The sequence below is a fragment of the Sapajus apella genome, unplaced genomic scaffold (assembly GCF_009761245.1).
Source record: "Sapajus apella isolate SASKATOON/1434 unplaced genomic scaffold, GSC_monkey_1.0 scaffold56, whole genome shotgun sequence".
NCBI classification, from domain to species: domain Eukaryota; kingdom Metazoa; phylum Chordata; class Mammalia; order Primates; family Cebidae; genus Sapajus; species Sapajus apella.
Genome location: NW_022436996.1, coordinates 8,429,485 through 8,446,142, shown reverse-complemented (window position 1 = coordinate 8,446,142; position 16,658 = coordinate 8,429,485). Strand labels below are relative to the sequence as shown.

General features: G+C 50.7%; 2 protein-coding genes and 1 long non-coding RNA gene across 4 annotated transcripts in view; 2 read left to right on the top strand and 1 right to left on the bottom strand.

Moving 5' to 3' along the window:
* LRRC61 (leucine rich repeat containing 61) overlaps nucleotides 1-2,474 on the top strand; it is a 19,477-nt gene extending 17,003 nt beyond the window's left edge. The window contains exon 3 of the mRNA XM_032245071.1: nucleotides 1,037-2,474. Coding sequence (XP_032100962.1) covers nucleotides 1,197-1,976 — 780 coding nt within the window. The 5' untranslated portion in view covers nucleotides 1,037-1,196 and the 3' untranslated portion in view covers nucleotides 1,977-2,474. The remainder of the gene's footprint in view (nucleotides 1-1,036) is intronic.
* LOC116527880 overlaps nucleotides 1-16,658 on the top strand; it is a 17,569-nt gene extending 911 nt beyond the window's left edge. The window contains exons 2-3 of the long non-coding RNA XR_004258770.1: nucleotides 12,700-12,704; nucleotides 16,648-16,658. This is a non-coding gene — a long non-coding RNA (uncharacterized LOC116527880). The remainder of the gene's footprint in view (nucleotides 1-12,699; nucleotides 12,705-16,647) is intronic.
* On the bottom strand, nucleotides 2,633-5,730 carry RARRES2 (retinoic acid receptor responder 2). Of its 2 annotated transcripts, none has more exons than XM_032245072.1 (6): nucleotides 5,622-5,730; nucleotides 4,550-4,743; nucleotides 4,219-4,323; nucleotides 3,291-3,386; nucleotides 2,899-3,014; nucleotides 2,633-2,747 (listed from the first exon to the last, which is right to left on the bottom strand). In XM_032245072.1, coding segments are annotated over exons 2-6 (492 nt in total). In that variant the 5' UTR covers nucleotides 4,724-4,743; nucleotides 5,622-5,730; the 3' UTR covers nucleotides 2,633-2,746. The 2 variants fall into 2 exon arrangements, with proteins under 2 accessions (XP_032100963.1, XP_032100964.1); XM_032245073.1 differs by lacking the exon at nucleotides 5,622-5,730 and adding an exon at nucleotides 5,451-5,555.

Below are 16,658 nucleotides of genomic sequence, written 5' to 3'. Positions count from 1 at the left end.
CCGCAACCTCCGCCTCCTGGGTTCAGGCAATTCTCCTGCCTCAGCCTCCTGAGTAGCTGGGATTACAGGAACGCGCCACCATGCCCAGCTAATTTTTTGTATTTTTAGTAGAGATGGGGTTTCACCATGTTGACCAGGATGGTCTCGATCTCTTGATCTCGTGATCCACCCGCCTCGGCCTCCCAAAGTGCTGGGATTACAGGCTTGAGCCACCGCGCCCGGCCAGGGGTGTTTCTTTTTTAAACAGTTATTTTAAATTCTTTTTTATTTTAATTCTTTTTTAAACAGCAAGCTGGCACCATGCTGTTTGGCACATTTACCGGTGCTGTTTGTTGATCTCTGTCCAGTTGAGGCCAGAGCAGAAGAGCTTGCTTTGGCGGGCAGTGAGGTGGTGGGGGCAGGGCTGTGGGGCCTGACCAGGCCACTTACCCCAGCCTTCCCTGTCCATTTGCTACCTTGACCTCAGTTTCGTCCTTTAGGACAAAAGGTCAACTTCTTAGGGTCTACAGCTCCAACAAGAGGCACCAGTTGGCCCAAATCTGGAACAAGTTTGAATTAATTGCTGTTAGAAAGAATCGTAGTAATACTGAGTGACGCAGACAAGGCACTGTCTACTTCTATTTGCATGCATATACATTGGTTATCCCAGGAAGAAAACAAAAGAAACTCGTGATGGTGGTTACCTATTGTCTATTCAAAAATAACTGCTTAAAAAAGAAACACCCCAAAATTAATAAGGAGAGATTGTGAGTGGTTACTGAAAAAGTAAAATAATGATGTTTTGCCACTACTCTGCATTTGACAGAAAGAACTGGTAACATTAGGCCCAAATCCATCCAGCATGGCCCTGACCAGCTGGTGCCAGTCTGGGCTGACCCCCTTGGGTTGGCTTTTGTGGTCTGTGTCCCAGACTTTGGTCTTTAGGTCTTGCCTGGCCGAGATTGTTGGTTCTCGTGGTAAAAACGGGGTCACTCCCTGCGGTCACCTGCTGCATGGGACACAAACTGCTGCCTGCTAACTATTTGTCTCTCTTCAGGGACTGGCTGGCTTTGAGCAGGGCATCAGAACCAGGTCTCCTGGCACTGGCCCCGGGGAGAGTGGAAGGTGCCTGCTTCGGGGCGAGCACCAGCTGATCCCCAGTGGAACCCTGTGACAGTCCTGCCAGGGCCCAGGCCATCCCAACCGACTTCCATCTCATGGAGCCTTCAGGTGAGAAGCCAGGAGAGGCTGGTGGGCTGCGAGTCACACCCCAGCTGCTGAAGTCACGCACAGGCGAGTTCTCCCTGGAGTCCATCCTGCTGCTGAAGCTGCGTGGCTTGGGGCTGGCCGACCTGGGCTGCCTGGGAGAGTGCCTGGGCCTGGAGTGGCTGGACCTATCCGGGAACGCGCTCACCCACCTGGGCCCACTGGCCTCCTTGCGCCAGCTGGCCGTGCTCAATGTCTCCAACAATCGGCTGACGGGCCTGGAGCCACTGGCCGCCTGTGAGAACCTGCAGAGTCTCAATGCCTCGGGCAACCTACTGGCCACCCCGGGCCAACTGCAGTGTCTGGCTGGGCTGCCGTGCCTTGAGTACCTGCGGCTCCGAGACCCTTTGACCCGGCTCAGCAACCCACTCTGTGCCAGCCCCTCCTACTGGGCTGCAGTCCGGGAGCTGCTGCCTGGCCTGAAAGTCATCGATGGTGAGCGTGTGATGGGGCGGGGTAGTGAGTTCTACCAGCTGTGCCGGGACCTGGACAGCTCCTTACGTCCCAGTTCCAGTCCAGGCCCCAGAGCCACTGAGGCCCAGCCCTGGGTGGAGCCGGGCTACTGGGAGTCCTGGCCCAGCCGGAGTGGCTCCATCCTGGAGGAGGCCTGCAGGCAGTTCCAGGACACGCTGCAGGAGTGCCGGGACCTGGACCGCCAGGCCAGCGACAGCCTGGCCCAGGCCGAGCAGGCACTCGGCTCCGTGGGTCCCACCTCTTCCTTTGTCTTCTGAATGCAGCTGTGGCCCAGGACAGCCAGGTGACCTTGCTGCCCACAGCTCCCCTCCCTGCCTCCACACTCGTCTTGGTTTCTTCACACTGGCCACTGGCCCTGCCTGCTGGGCTATTCCTTTATCCCTGTCCTGAGGGAAGCCCCTCCCCACCCTCCCTCCACGTGCTGCAAGGACGCACTGAGGGGCCTTGAAAGGTGTAAAGGCCCCCACCACCTGTGAGCCTGTGTCCACAGCTGCTGCCACTTCGGGCTGCTCCAGCCTGAGACTTAGTGGAAGGAATTACTTCCTCCTGAGGCTACAGGTGAGAAAGGTAGGGATGGGCCAGCCTCCACTCCCAGCTGCTGGGAGAGTAGGCAGGCTGAGTGGCCAGCGCACTCCTGGAAGCAGAGCTCTCCCGCCTTGCAAATATGCCTCTCCAGGCTGGTCCTGTATTTCCTGGGCACCTTCTCTGCCTGTTCTCGCCTGCACATCTATTAAATGCTCCTGTTTTCATTTGCATCCCTGCCTGGCATTTCATGGGGACATCTCTGCCTCTGGAGCACAGGCCCTCCTCACCCTGCCCGTGGCTTCCTGGGGTCTCACAGGAAGGGTCCTGTCCCCCTGCCTTCTCTGGCCGCCTCCAAGGAGGAAGGCATGCAATGCAAGGAGCCAAGAGGCAGCTGGGAGAGCAGCTTTATTATCATGGCTGGGGATAGAATGGGGTCTTCTCTCTGGGAGCTGGGGTCTTCCACTGGTTAGCACTGGCAGTGGTCCTGTAGGTGCCATGCAGCTCTAGACAAAAGGGGAAGCGGGTTTGAGGGTGAGGGAGGCTGCTTTGGCCCCAGTCCCAGCTTTCCTCCCAGGCTCCCGAAGCCCAGCCCAGCCCCCTAGCATTCCCAGAGCTGGCCCCATCCACACAGTGCCCCTTGCCCCTGGTGCCTACCAGTGCTGGGCAGGCCCACGGAGAAGAGCAGCATTTCCAGGGAAGCCGAAGCTGTTGGGGTCCTCGCCAGCCCGCTGCACCTTGATGCACTGGTTCTCCTGGTATTCCTTAGGCTCCTGCCAGTACCCACAACTGTTCAGGCAGTGTGGGAGGGGTGGGCAGTGTCCAGGAGAGTGGGGCAGGCAGTGCTGGTGGAGGGTTGCCAGCATCCTAGGCAGGGACCAGCTCTATATCCCCTGGAGAATGTCCGGACCAGGCATAGCACCTTCTAGCCTCCACTTCCCTCTCTCCCAATCCGGCCAAACTTCTGTCTTGTAACTGGCCCGTAGTCTGAGATTCCATCCATCTTCCCAGACCCATCCCAACCTCTCTGCAGCTTTGCCCCTTCTTACCCGCAGAACCTGTGTCTTTGTGGGGCAGTGGATCATCCGGCCCAGAACCTCATTCTCAAAGCCCAGTTTGATGCAGGCCAGGCATTTCCGCTTCCTCTGGGGAGGGGAGCAAAGGGTGAGCAGAGGAGAGGGGTGAGGGAGGCCTGGGCATCATGAGGGTGGGAGCCAGGGCTGCCCATGATGGGACCAGCTCCCAGCTAGGCCCTCGAGCCCAGGGGTGAGGGGTCATGCAGGCCAGCGGGTTTCAGGCACAGTCCAACCCAGAATGTTGGAAGCCAGACCCATGCAGCTTTCGAACTATGGAAATTTCGTGTGTGTGCAGGCAGGAATCCTTCCCAGATGGGTTGTCTGTGGTTTGTGTGCAGGAGTGTGGGGGATGGGTGTGCCTGTGCTAGTGCAAAGGCAAGAATCCTCCTCCGATGGGTTCTTCCCACCCAACTCCTCCAGAGCGCCTCAACTGTCACCTATTCTATTTACATTTTCTTGTAAGATTTGATTTGAGGTTGGTGAATCATTGCTATAATCCAGCGCCCTCCTTGAGCCGACAGAGAGAACTGGGGCCTTTACAGAACCTGTAATATAGAGCCCAGGTGGTGCTCACAGAGCGGGAACTAGAACAGTCACTGTAGTCCCAGCCCAGGCATCGCCCCCACGGTGGTGGGTTTGCCCCCACCGTGACTGATGACTGGAGCCTGGCTAGTCTACAAGGGCACCCCAGACACCCCCACAGCGGGCACCTTCCACCCAGGCCCTGAAGCTTGAGAGAGGAAGTCAGAGGTGAGCCCTGCTATGATGAAGGTAAGTCCAGGGGTAACCAAACCCTTTCCCTGCCTGCCAGGCCCCAGCTCGACCACCCTCACAGCCTGGGGCTGAGGCTGAGCCATTCCACCTTTCAGGAGGCTCGTCACTCTCATACCCCTTCACTCACCCCATTGGGCTTGACTTTGCAGTGGGGCTTCTTCCAGTCCTCCTTCCGGCAGTCTGTCTGCTGGAGCTTAAATTCCAGCCTCACAAATATTCCAGCTGGGAAGGGCTGTGGACAGGCAGGCAGAGGATGGCCAGTGGCCAGCTGAGCATCCAGAGCAAGCCCTGGTGCCCGTGCCTCCCTCACGCAGTCAGGATAGCCTCCCAGCAGGCTACACTGGGGCCTTTCTCCAGAGGGCTGGGCGCTCAGAGCCCATGCACTTCTGTCCTGCTTCCTGGGAATGGGCCTGTCTCCCAGGTGCGACCCTCCCTTCTGCAGGGGCCATGCTACTCACCATGTCCTCAGCGCTGTACACACAGATCTTCTGGAAGGCCCACTGCACGGGGGGGTGCTTGTGGAATTCCTCCAGGGCCACCTGCAGGCCCTGCTGCTGGGCTTCTGTGAGCCCGGTGCTGCCCACGCCCACCGCGTCCAGCCACAGGGCCAGCAAGATCAGCAGTCGTCGCATGCTTCCGTGTCACCCCGGTCCTGCGAAGCGGGTGTGCGCCCCTCAGTTCTCCGATCCAGCCCAAACCACCTCCTCCCATGCCCTGCCCTGGGGAGCCAGGCCAGCAGAACCCTGGGCAGAGGTACAAGGAGCTGGGAAATGGCTCTTTGTCCAAATTGGCCTTGGGGTCTGCCTGGTCCTGTCCCTTACCTTCCACCCTGCCTGCGCTGTTTCCTGGGGCCTGCAGTTTTAGCAAAGTTCCCTGCCATGCCGAGAATCAATCCTCTCCCCGCTCCCACCCTCCACCCCTCATCTGGCCCACTGTCTCTCCCTAGGTCTCCGGCAGGACCCCCTCTCTGCTTTCCCCTCTCTGCTTTCCCAGCTCAGCTTCTCCCCAACCGCTACTCCCTCTCCCTCTAGAATCCCCCTGCTCCCATGGGGTGCCCCCACCCTCCCGGCCTAGGCAGCCTTGGGGAAAGGGCAAGGGCCTGGACCCAAACACGTGGGAGGGCCCGGCTGGGTGGAGGCCGCGGGAGGCCTAACCCTCCCGGCACCAGGGCTGCCGTGGCCACCAGCCCACCCCAGTCGTTAGGAATGGGGGGGTCTCACCCCCCAGCCCTTAGCTTTCCCGCTTCAGGCAAAATCTTCCTTCCGTCCTCTTTTTTTCTGGGGCCTTCCCCACGACCCCTCTCCCAGCCTTTCTGATCCGTTCCCTGATGCATGACTGGGGCCACCCAGAGGGGCTGACCCTCCCGGAGAGCCCCGTCCGTCCTGGGACCCGAAAGCCACAGATGTGGAAACCGAGGCCCCTCAGTGAAGAGCTGCCAGGGCCGTTGCCTTAGCGCAAAGGCGTTCCTCATTCCGCCGGCGCAGCTGCCCCTCTGCCCGGTGGCCGCCCCAGCCCGCTTCCCCTCCTCACGTCCTTCCTTGCGCCTGGAGGTCTCCCCTGACCGTCCCGCAGCTGAAATCTTGGCCTCGCAGCCTGCCTCTTCCCGCTCTTCTCGCGGGCGGTCCCCACCTCCTCCCACCCCCACTTCCTGGGCCCCCTCCAGCAACTCCGGCTCCTCCCCACCCGACGTGGACTGGCCATCTCGGGGCTGGAAGCCCTCCTGCGCCCTCCCGCGTCTTCCCGCCCCATCCCACCCTCCTCCCTCCCCTCCGTCCAACCCTCATGACCCTGACCCTGGCCGAGGCTGCAGGCGGCTCGCCCGGGCGCGCAGCCCTCGGTCCCACCTCCCCCTGGCTCAGGTCCGGCATTCCGCGGTCTCGGCTGGCCTGGGCCCCTTCTCTGTGGCTGTGCTCCCCTAAGGGCTTTCTGCACCCCACTCCTGCCCAGGCAGGGCTGCCCTGTCTTGGGTCCTTTATGGGGGACCATTCTGTAGCGTCCCTGAGACACTCATCCTGGGAATTCTTTCCCGAAATAGAGACATCCTCAAACTAAAGGAGACCTCGAGGAGGTCCCTCCCCCTGTCCCCACCTCCCACTCCCTGAGCCACACTGAGAGGGAAGGTCTCTCCTTTAGGGAGGGCTCTGGTACCTGCAACCTTGATCGACAGCAAAGATGTCCAGTGTGGATCCTGCCTCTGTCTTTCCTGACCGTTCCTTGTGTCCCATTTTCCGTGGGATGGACTCTCATGGGGAGTCGGGGAGCTTTTGCCTGTGGCTGAGCGGCATGATGGAATTCATATGGTGAACGGAAACTCAAGGAAAACTGTCCAAATACCGGCTGGATTCCCGGGTACGCTGGAGCAAGGACGAGGAAGCTCTGGGACTTTGCACATCAGTAACCACCACCAGCATGCCTCTAGTTCCCACACTGCACTGATGGCCTCAAGTAGAGGATCTCATGTAACTTCATGGCTCTCTCTGAGCTTCTGTTTCTTTATCTGTAAGATGGGCATCAGAAACTCTGTCTTGAGGAGTTGTTTTGAGGATTAAATGAGGAAACACGAAAAGCAACTGGTGTCCAGTGTGGGGTACAGGCTTTTGTCCCCTCCTTACGCACCCGGCCAGGATTCTCCACTTAGAGCTGAGAGCTTCCTTTACAGTGTGCTCTGGGGCACCAGAAGGAAACTCGGCTTCCATTAGCCACTGCCGGGTGCCTGAAATACCACTACTGGCATTTCACTCCCTAGCTATGAGCTCCTCAGTTGTCCTTAAACAGAGATAAGAGAGGGGATCCATGTTCCCTGAAAGCTTTAGATGGGGTTAGAGAGAAGAGATGCACCGAAAGACGTTTCCCAGCCCAAGAACTTGAAGAAAACTGAAGTATTTCACCCCAAAATATACTTATTTGACACATTTCAAAGTGGCTGTTCAGAATGGCTGGAAATAGAATAACCAAAAGCTGATTTTGTGGAGAGATTGGCATCTATAGAGGAAATCTGCATTGATGTAGCTAGGCTTTCTCTGAGACCCTCCCTTGTCTGGATCTAGGAAAGATGAACTGAGAGTCTGACACCTTTACAGGTCTGAAAGAAACATTTACTGTCTATTCTTTCCAAGGACTGCTACCTATGAGGTGTCATTACATAACAAGACTGCCTTTGCTAACCAGGCTTCGTCTTCCACCCCACCCATAACCTGTCTTGCCACTATTTAAGCCCCCATCTTTGTATAAACTCAAGACGGCAGATAAACTTCTGTATCCCATTGAGGGGTTGGGGTAATCGCTCTGTGTTCTCTCCCATGCATGTCAATGAATATTTCCTATTAAAGCTGAGGCAGGAGGATCACTTGCACCCAGGAGTTCAAGGGTGCTGTCAACTATGATTGGGAAACTGTACTTCAGCCTATCTGGACAGAATAAGACCCTATCTCTAAAATATAAATAATTTATTAATCTGCCTTTCATCAGTTGACTTTTCAGCAAAACTTCAGAAGGCAAAGGGGAAGTTTTCCTTTGCCCCCCCAGAGACCCATGCTGGGGGATGCTGGGGGATGTCCTGAGGATGGATGAGGAGAGAAATCTTCCAGGACAAGGTGGGACTTGAGCTGAGCAAAGCAGGAAAGTCATCCTGCCTGGGGGCTGGGGGGAAAGTTGCATCACACCTGTCGCAGGGGAGGTGAGGTGGTTGAGGTGGGGAGGTAGGTTGGGAACAGGTTGGTGGGAGATGGTGAGGGAGGAGCCAGTCTGGCTGTACTTCAGTGGCCACACAAAATTCACTGTGGGTGTAGTTATGTGAGGTGCACCCCAAGGAGGTGGACAGTCCTACTGCAGAGCACTCATGACGTGTGAAAGGACTACTTAAGCATATTCATGAGCTCAGCTCCAGGTAACACGTCCTGATCCAGGGGGGCAAAACAGGATTTAACCATTTAATGATGGTTAATGATCTTCCCAGTCATCACAGCTAAAAATGTAGACTCACATATCCAAGTTGTTCCAAGCTTAGTTTTCCAATAACTGAACTGAGTACCAAAAAACATTGTCCTTTAATATTTGCAAACACATTGACAAAAATAGTTTATTTCTTTTGGAAGAAGTGATTTGACTTTGAAGCAAGAGCATATCGGTTGCAAAACTACACCTATCCAAGTTAAGTGCATCTGCCAACTTGTGCCATTTTGGTACCATTAACACAAACTCAAAATGGATATTGCATACATTCAAAAGCCACTCTAAATTTATCAACATCAACTGAGTATTCTTCAAATTTTTCTTGAAATATAGCCAATTTACATAATGCTGTATAATTAAAACCTCTGTATGTTGATTCTTGTGACAAAAGTATGTAAATTGTAATTATTTGTTACTATTATGAAAATATTTAATTTGAAACACTTATGTTTTCTGGCTAGATAACAATGAAATTTCCTTTCCTTGGATATTCAAATTTAGCCCAGTTATACATAATGTGATATTGGTGAGAAAACACTGATCTTTTTTATTTTTAATTATTAAATATTTGGGCTGAGAGTAGTGACTTATGCCCATAATCCCACCACTTTGGGAGTCCAAGGTGGGTGGATCACTGAGCCCAGGAGTTCAAGACCAGCCTGGGCAACATAGAGAGATCCTATCTTTACAAAAAGTTTAAAAAATTAGCTGAGTGTGGTGGCACAAGTCTGTGGTCCCAGCTACTCAGGAGGCTGGGATGGGAGGATTGCTTGAGTCTGGAAAGTCAAGGTTGCATTGAGTTATGATCACACACTGCATGACCCTCCCATCTCGGCCTCCCAAAGTACTGGGATTATAGGCTCGAGTCACCGCTGTCAGCCTTGGCCACAGAGCAAGACCTTGTCCACAAAACAAATAGTAATAATACTTACTATTGTATATTTGGTAATCATGGCTCCTGTTTCAGGAAAATCTTGGAGTTAGTTAAAAGTACAGTAAATCTTATAATAACTCTTCCACAACCCCGGCAATGAGCTTTGACAAAAGACATTAAGTTCATTATCTTTCGTGGCTTTCAACAGTTCCATAAAGCCAGCAATGATTCATAGCATTTCCCCTTAAATACTGAGTTAAACAGCTGTAGTCATGAGACTTGTATAGAATTAATTTCATAAAATCGAGCACAAATATCTTCAATAGGTACCCTGAAGTGAAATAAGGCAACATGAGAAGGATCAATTTCTTCTTTTAGCGTTCCAGTAAATACCTCAGTCACACCAGCCGCATGGCAAGTATTCCTAAGCCTGTGGCTGGGGCTACCATATTGGATAGTGCAGGTAGAGCGTGTGTTACCAATTATGTGAGTAAAACTAAAACTAAAAATGAACAAATTTATGTGTTTGTAAATGCATGGAATATTTCCAGAAGGGAAAAACAAGAAGCCTGTAACAGCGTTTGCCCTCGAGGAGAGGATCTTTCCAGCTGGAGAAAACAGAGGCAGGAAAACTATGTTCCCTTTGTACTTTTACATTTTTATAACTTGTGGATAAATTGTCTATTAAAATACAAAAATGATTTTTAAAACTTTTTTTTGAGGCAGGGTCTTGCTCTGTCACTCAGGCTGGAGAGCCGTGGCCCTATCTGGCTCATTGCAGCCTTGACCTCCTGTGCTCAAGCAATCCTCCCATCTCAGCCTCCCAAGCAGCTTAGACCACAGGTGCATGCCACCATCCCAGGCTAAGTTTTTTTTTTTTTTGTAGAGACAGGGTTTTGTCACATCACCCAGACTGGTCTCAAGCTTGTTCTGGGTTTAGCGATCCACCCACCTTGGACTCTCAACGTGCTGAAATTACAGGCTTGAGCCACCTTGCCTGGCCTTAAAACTTTTAAAATCAGAAAACAAACCAATAGCATTTTCTTTTCTCTTCTTTTTTTTTTTTTGACAAAGTCTTACTCTGTTGCCCAGGCTGGAGTGCAGTGGCACAATCAGAGCTCACTGCAGCCTCTGTGTTCTAGGCTCAAGTGATCCTCCTGCCTCAGCCTCCCAGTAGCTAAGACTACAGGACCACTCACCCAGCTAGGTTGTTTTATGTTCAAGGAGAGGAGATCTTGTTATGTTGCCGGTAGGGTCCTGCCCTACAGGGTCCTGTGAACCCCTCTACTGGTGTGGAGATGAGAAACTGTGGAAATAAAGACGCAAGATACCGAGATCAAAAGAAAGAGAGTTCAGGCCCAGGGGTCCACTGCCAACCAAAGCGCAGAGTCCGGCAGTGGCCCCGGGTGTCCGCATACTCTGACTTATTGAGTACAAAGCGGGCAAGGTAGACAGGGTGAGGCATTGGTGGTCAGTGGTAGGGTCAAGTACATTACGTGTCAGGGATGGGGGCCCAGGACTTTCAAGCCGAGATGAGGGAAGGTGCATAATGCATCAGCACTTTTCCATACTTGTCAAGACAGAACAAAGACATTAAGATTTATGTTACTTTTACTGATCCTATCTTCTAAGAAAAAGAGGAACCAGGTGCAGAAGTGGAACATGAAAGTAGACATGGAACGTGACCGCTGAAGCACAGCACCACATAGAGACGATTAACTCCCCAGATGTCTGCGGGTTTCCCTGACAGCCGTCAGGCCCACCGCAAGAGCTTGGGGTAGCGGAATTTTCTCTTCACTCCTCCGGGGAAGGAGACATCTCCAACATCTCCGACATCTCCTTCCACAGCTTGCTAAACGCTGGACGCTTTCCCAGTTCTGGCGCTGCCGCATAGCCAAAGCGCCCTCCAGCAGCCCTTACGCGGGCGTGACAGAGGGCTTAAAGCATTTTGTCTTAGGGTCAGTTCTTTCACAGTGTCACCTTAGGTTCACGCTTTGCAACCTGAGAGGCATTAGTAAAAGATTATGCTGAGTATATGTGTGTGTGTGTGTGTGGGGGGGTGTATCTTAATGATAACCTATGAATAACTAAGATTACCTATGAATAACTACTATGGTTATATCTCTAGTTATTTTCTTCTTCATTATTTATATGGGAACAGGCTGAGGCTTCTGACTCCTGCCTCGGGACCTGTGGGGTCGCCCACCCACAGTTTGCCCAGGCTGGTCTTGAACTTCTGAGCTCAAGTGATCCTCCTACCTCGGCCTTCCAAACTGCTGGGATTATAGGTGTGAGCCACTGTGCCTGGTCCCAATATTTCTGAAAGCTCACTCTGGCCACAGTGTGGAGAGTGGATAAGAGGGAACATATCTCAGCAGGAGACAACTGTAATTGTCCAGCTGAGAGACGGATGTGGCTGGGACAAAACTGGGGGCAGTGAAGATGCAGAAAAGAGTCGGGACTAAAGCACCAGAGTTTGGAGATTGGTCAGTGTTGGGGTCGAGGTTCACAGAGAGGGTAGCAGGAGTGAATCCCAGGTTTCTGGCTTCAACAGCTGTAGACGTGGTGGATGATCCTCAGGGAGGGGAGACTCAGAAGGGCAGTGAGGACAGAAGTGTGAGGTGTCTGTGGGACATGCAAGTGGAGATGCTGAGTGAGCAGGGCTCGTGGAGGTCTGGCTGCAGATGGGAAATTGTGTTCTCTGCATGCAGGGTGAATCAGAGCAGAGATGAGATTGGGGATTGGAGCAGGAAGTCGCTGGCCCTGGCGGCAGGAGAGTGAGGAGGCAAGAGGCTAGGGCCTCACTGGGAGGGGATCCAATATGGAGTAAGAGGGGTGAGTGGCTGAAGATGAGCTGATAGGCACTCAGTGGCAGGTCAGGAGCATGTGGTGTCACAGAGGTGGGAGATGTTGGGAGGAGGAGGCAGGGCTGGCAGTGTGTGGCCAGAGGTTTAGGAAGGTGATGCCAGGAAGCACTGAACCTAGCGAGGCCAGGGGTGACTTTAGCAAGAACTGTCTCAGTATGGCGTGAATGTAGAAGCAGACAGAGGGCAGAGGGAAAGAGGGAAGAAGATAGAGGGAAGGGTCCAGGGAGAAGCCAGGGCCAGGGAGAGTGCTGTGGTTTCAATGTGCTCCCCAGAAAGCACGCTTTGGAAACATTTTATTTTATTTTATTTTATTTTTGAGGCAAAGTCTTGCTCTGTCACCCAGGCTGGAGTGCACTGGTGTCGTGATCTTGGTTCACTGCAACCTTTGTCTCCCAGGTTCAAGCAATTCTCCTACCTCAGCCTCTAGAGTAGCTGGGATTATAGGCACACACCACCACGCCCAGCTAATCTTTGTATTTTTAGTAGAGTTAGGGTTTCACTATGTTGACCAGTCTTGTCTCAAACTCCTGGCCTCAAGTGATCCGTCTGCCTTGGCCTCCCAAAGTGCTGGGATTACAGGCATGAGTCAGTGTTCCCGGCCTATGTTTTGGAAACTTAATCCCCAGTGCAACAGTGTTGGGAGGTGGGGCCTAGTGGGAGGTCTTTAGATCACAAGGGGTCCCTGCTCATGAATGGATTAATTCTATTATAAAGCGGTGGCTCATGCCTGTAATCCCAACACTTTGGGAAGGAAGGCAGGCAGATCACTTGAACCTAGGAGTTTGAAGCCAGCCTGGGCAACATGGTGAAACCCCATCTCTACAAAAAATACAAAAAACACTAGCTGGGCATAGTGGTAGTCCCAGCTAATTGGGGGGTTGAGGCAAGAGGATCCCTTGAACCTCAGGAGCTCAAGGCTTAGTGAGCTGAGATCACGCCACTGCACTCCAGCCTGGGTGACAAAGTAAGACCCTGTCTCAAAAAAAAAAAAAAAAGAATGAATGAATGAATGAATAAATAAATAAATAAATAAATAAGGGTTTGAGGCTGCAAGTTCAATCTCTTTCTCTGTCTTGCTCTCTCTTTGCCCTTACACTACGGGGTAACACAGCAAGAAGACCCTCACCAGATGTTGGACCTTCAGCCTTGGACTTCCCAGCCTCCAGAACCAAGAGAAATAAACTTCTGCTCATTATAAATTACCCAGGCTCAGGTATTCTGTTGTAGCAACACAAATGGACTAAGACAGTGGTGTGTTGTACTTTGTCTTACTTAGAGAAGAGAGGAGGAATCAACAGGAAAGCAGATAGTAAGTGGGGCACTGCAGGGGAAAACAGTCAACGGTGGGGTTGGATGCAGGCAGGTGTGTGCCACCCAGGAGGAAGAAAGACAAATGCTACATTAAAATACATACATGTATATATATACACACAATTTTTGGGGAGAGGACATAATTTAGCCCATAACTATATCCTTCCCAAATTCATATGTTTAAACCCAGCTATGGTCTGTGTCCTCTAAAATTCATATGTTGGAAATTTAATTCCCAATGCAACTGTGTTGGGAGCTGGGGCCTAATGGGAGGTGTTTAGGTCATGAGGACTCTGCCCTCATGAATGGATGAACACTGCTATAAACAGGGCTTGTAGCTCATACTTATAATCCCAGCACTTTGGGAGATGGAGGCGGGAGGATTACTTGAGACCAGGAGCTTGAGACCAGCCTTGGCAACATAGTGAGACCTTCATCTCTGGGGAAAAAAAAAAAAAAAAGCTTATCTGGGCATAGTGGTGCATGCTACTTGGGAGGCTGAGGCAGGAGGATTCCAGCCCAGGAGTTGGAGGCTACAGTGAGCTATGATTGCACCACTGCACCCCAGGGGAAGGCAAGTGAGACTGCCTCAAAAAAAAAAAAAAAAAAAAAGAACCAACAAAATAACTACCACTAGATGGAGACGTTGAGCACAACCTATGTCCATTACTCTTTAAACTTACAGGTTTCTATAGTTTTTCAAGCAACAGGCTGTGGAATTATTTTTCTTACCTACTTACATCATCCCCTGTTGATTTGTGGTTTCATCCTTAGCACTGCTTGGCTGGTAGTGAGTTACCAGGACTGATTCACATTAGTGTCACTAAAGTTGGTATACAACCCTCCACTGCTAAATTTGACTGGCTTTAAAAATTATTTAAAAGTAAAAGAACTTGTAATTTCATTCTAACCAGAAATCATGCCAATCTGTTGCACTGATTTTGTATGCCATATGCGTATTTGTTAGAACTGTAAACCAGCTCAGGGCATAGAAAATGAATGGCATTTCAGCCAGTGGGAGGCATTTAGGGTAGTTTAGATGCTGTGAAATTAAATACTTTACGAGTGTTCTTTTTAAAATTAATTTAAATTTATCATTGAATATATCAATAATATATTGTATATTATCCTGTTACACATAATATAGTATATGTAATAATATACTAAGATTTATTATATTAAAATCTAATTTTAGTATATTATTTCTAGAATATGGTAATTTAATAGAACATTATTATGTCATAATCACGTGGCTGGGCATGGTGGCTCACACCTGTAATCCTAGTATTTTGGGAGGCTGAGGCAGGCGGATCACCTGAGGTAAAGAGTTCACGACCAGCTTGGCCAACATGGTGAAACCCCATCTCTACTAAAATACAAAAATTAGCCAGGCATGATGATGGGTGCCTGTAATCCCAGCTACTTGGGAGGCTGAGACGGGAGAATCGCTTGAACCCGGGAAATGGCGGTTACAGTGAGACGAGATTGAGCCACTGTGCTCCAGCCTGGGCAGCTGAGCCAGATTCCGTCTCAAAAAAAAAAAAAAAAAAAATTATGTAGTAAACATGTTACATTGTGGTAATTTCTAATAATTTCCAAAAATAAGCCCTCTTAAATCCCATTAAGAGAATATTCTCTTCTCTTGCTTTCAGAAAGCGAAGGTAACCCAGTTGGGACTTTCCTGGCCAACTCTGAAGGCACCACGTTTAACCATGACCCGAATTCGGTCTTGGAAGTAGATCAGAGGGTACAGAGTTGAAGCCAGGTTCTACACTCCAATTCCTCCAAGTCACCGAGTGGTTTCATGTGAAAGGGGTCTGGGCAGGAGTGAGCTGAGGTTAGTGGTGGTATTTCAGCGATTTGGTAAATGTGCACAGGTGGCTCATAAACATGACACACACAGGCACATGACAACCACAGGAAACTAACACTTGACAACACACCTGCTTCTGCTGCATCACAGACTTCTAAGAGTCTGTTCAGAATCTCCTTGCATTTCCAAATCAAGCTTGGATTTTAGCAGACAGTAAACCCGAGAACAGGTATACCTGGGCTCTAAATTCATCTTCTGAATTAAGTTGAAGATGAAACCTGGTACCAGTTTGGAGTAGAGAGACACAGTATTGTAATCATAAATGAGATTTGACCTTGAAAGAGTAACAGAGCAGATTTCTAATTAAAGTGGAGTGTGGGCCAGGAGTTGTGGCTTACACCTGTAATCCCAGCACTTTGGGAGGCCGAGGTGGGTGGATCGTCTGAGGTCAGGAGTTCGAGACCAGCCTGGCTCACGTGGTGAAACCCCGTCTCTACTAAAAATACAAAAAAATTAGCCAGACGCAGCGGTGCTCGCCTGTAATCCCAGCTACTCAGGAGGCTGAGGCAGGATAATTGCTTGAACCTGAGAAGCGGAGGCTGCAGCGAGCCAAGAACGCGCCATTGCACTCCAGCCTGGGTGGCTGAGCAAAACTACGTCTCAAATTAATTAATTAAAATTAAAAAAATAAAAATAAAAATAAAGTGGAGCATGTTCTGTCTTGACTGAGGCACCAAGGTGATTTGTTGCAGATTGTTGCTGGCAATGTACTGTCTCCAAGACCAAATCACCAAGAGGCATGGTGGTAAGCGTGGTCAGCAAGGAGCGGAGCGCCTTCCTCACACCAGTGGGTGACTCTGGTCACGTCCTGTCCTCCTGGGAGTGAGAGGTGCCCTAAAGGTTCTTGCATCCCAGTATCCTAACTGGAATATGTTCCCCAAAAAAGAGTATATTTAAGACCCTGCTACCTATAGTCAGTCCTTCAAGGAAGAGAATTATAAACAACCTTTCCTCCGAGTTTCTGTTCTTTGCCTCACTAATATGCCGATGTAAATCGTTCTGTAAGAAGAGGTGGTATTTTCTCTCACTGCAGGTTCTACCAGACTCTCACCACCTGCTTGCCAAGCAGCAGCCAAGGGAAAACAGTTGGAAATTTACTGCTAACAATTGGTTCACATGCCGAGTATGGGGGGACTCTTGCCTGCATTCCCAGCTACTCAGGAGGCTGAGACTGGAGGATTGCTTGAGCCCAAAAGGTCAAGTCCAGCCCAGGCAACATTGTGAGATCCTGACTCTTAAAAAAAATAAAGTTTCACACTGCTGCAAACTGCAGTGTGACAATTCAGTGTGGTCTGATCAAATTAGCTTAACCGTGAGATTGTACTTACATTTGCTCATTCATTTTAACCACAAACACTGAATACATACCATGGCCCAGACACCTTTCTAGAGACTGGCTATATTGTAGTGAAAAGACGGGCCAAATCCCTGCCTTCGTGTGGCTTCTACTGTGGTTGGAACTAGACAAAAACTGTCCAAGTGAATAAAATGTCGCGAATTTCTGGTAGGTGAGAATGCTGTGAACAATGTAGCTGAGTAGAGGCTGGAAAGTGATGGAGTAGGCAGAGCGGCTTCACAGGCTCAGCAAAGGCTTCCGGAGACATCTGGGTCCTAATCTCTGGAACTCGTGAAGGGAACCCTGCATGGCAAAATGCACTGAGCAGATGTGATTAAGCTAAGAATTTTGAGGT

Coding starts and splice junctions, on each gene's coding strand:
- RARRES2 (XM_032245072.1), bottom strand. CDS start 4,723: ATGCGACGACTGCTGATCTTGCTGGCCCTGTGGCTGGACGCGGTGGGC. Junction 4,324..4,549: donor TGTACAGCGCTGAGGACATG/GTGAGTAGCATG, acceptor GCCTGTCCACAG/CCCTTCCCAGCTGGAATATT. Junction 3,387..4,218: donor GCAAAGTCAAGCCCAATGGG/GTGAGTGAAGGG, acceptor TCCCCTCCCCAG/AGGAAGCGGAAATGCCTGGC.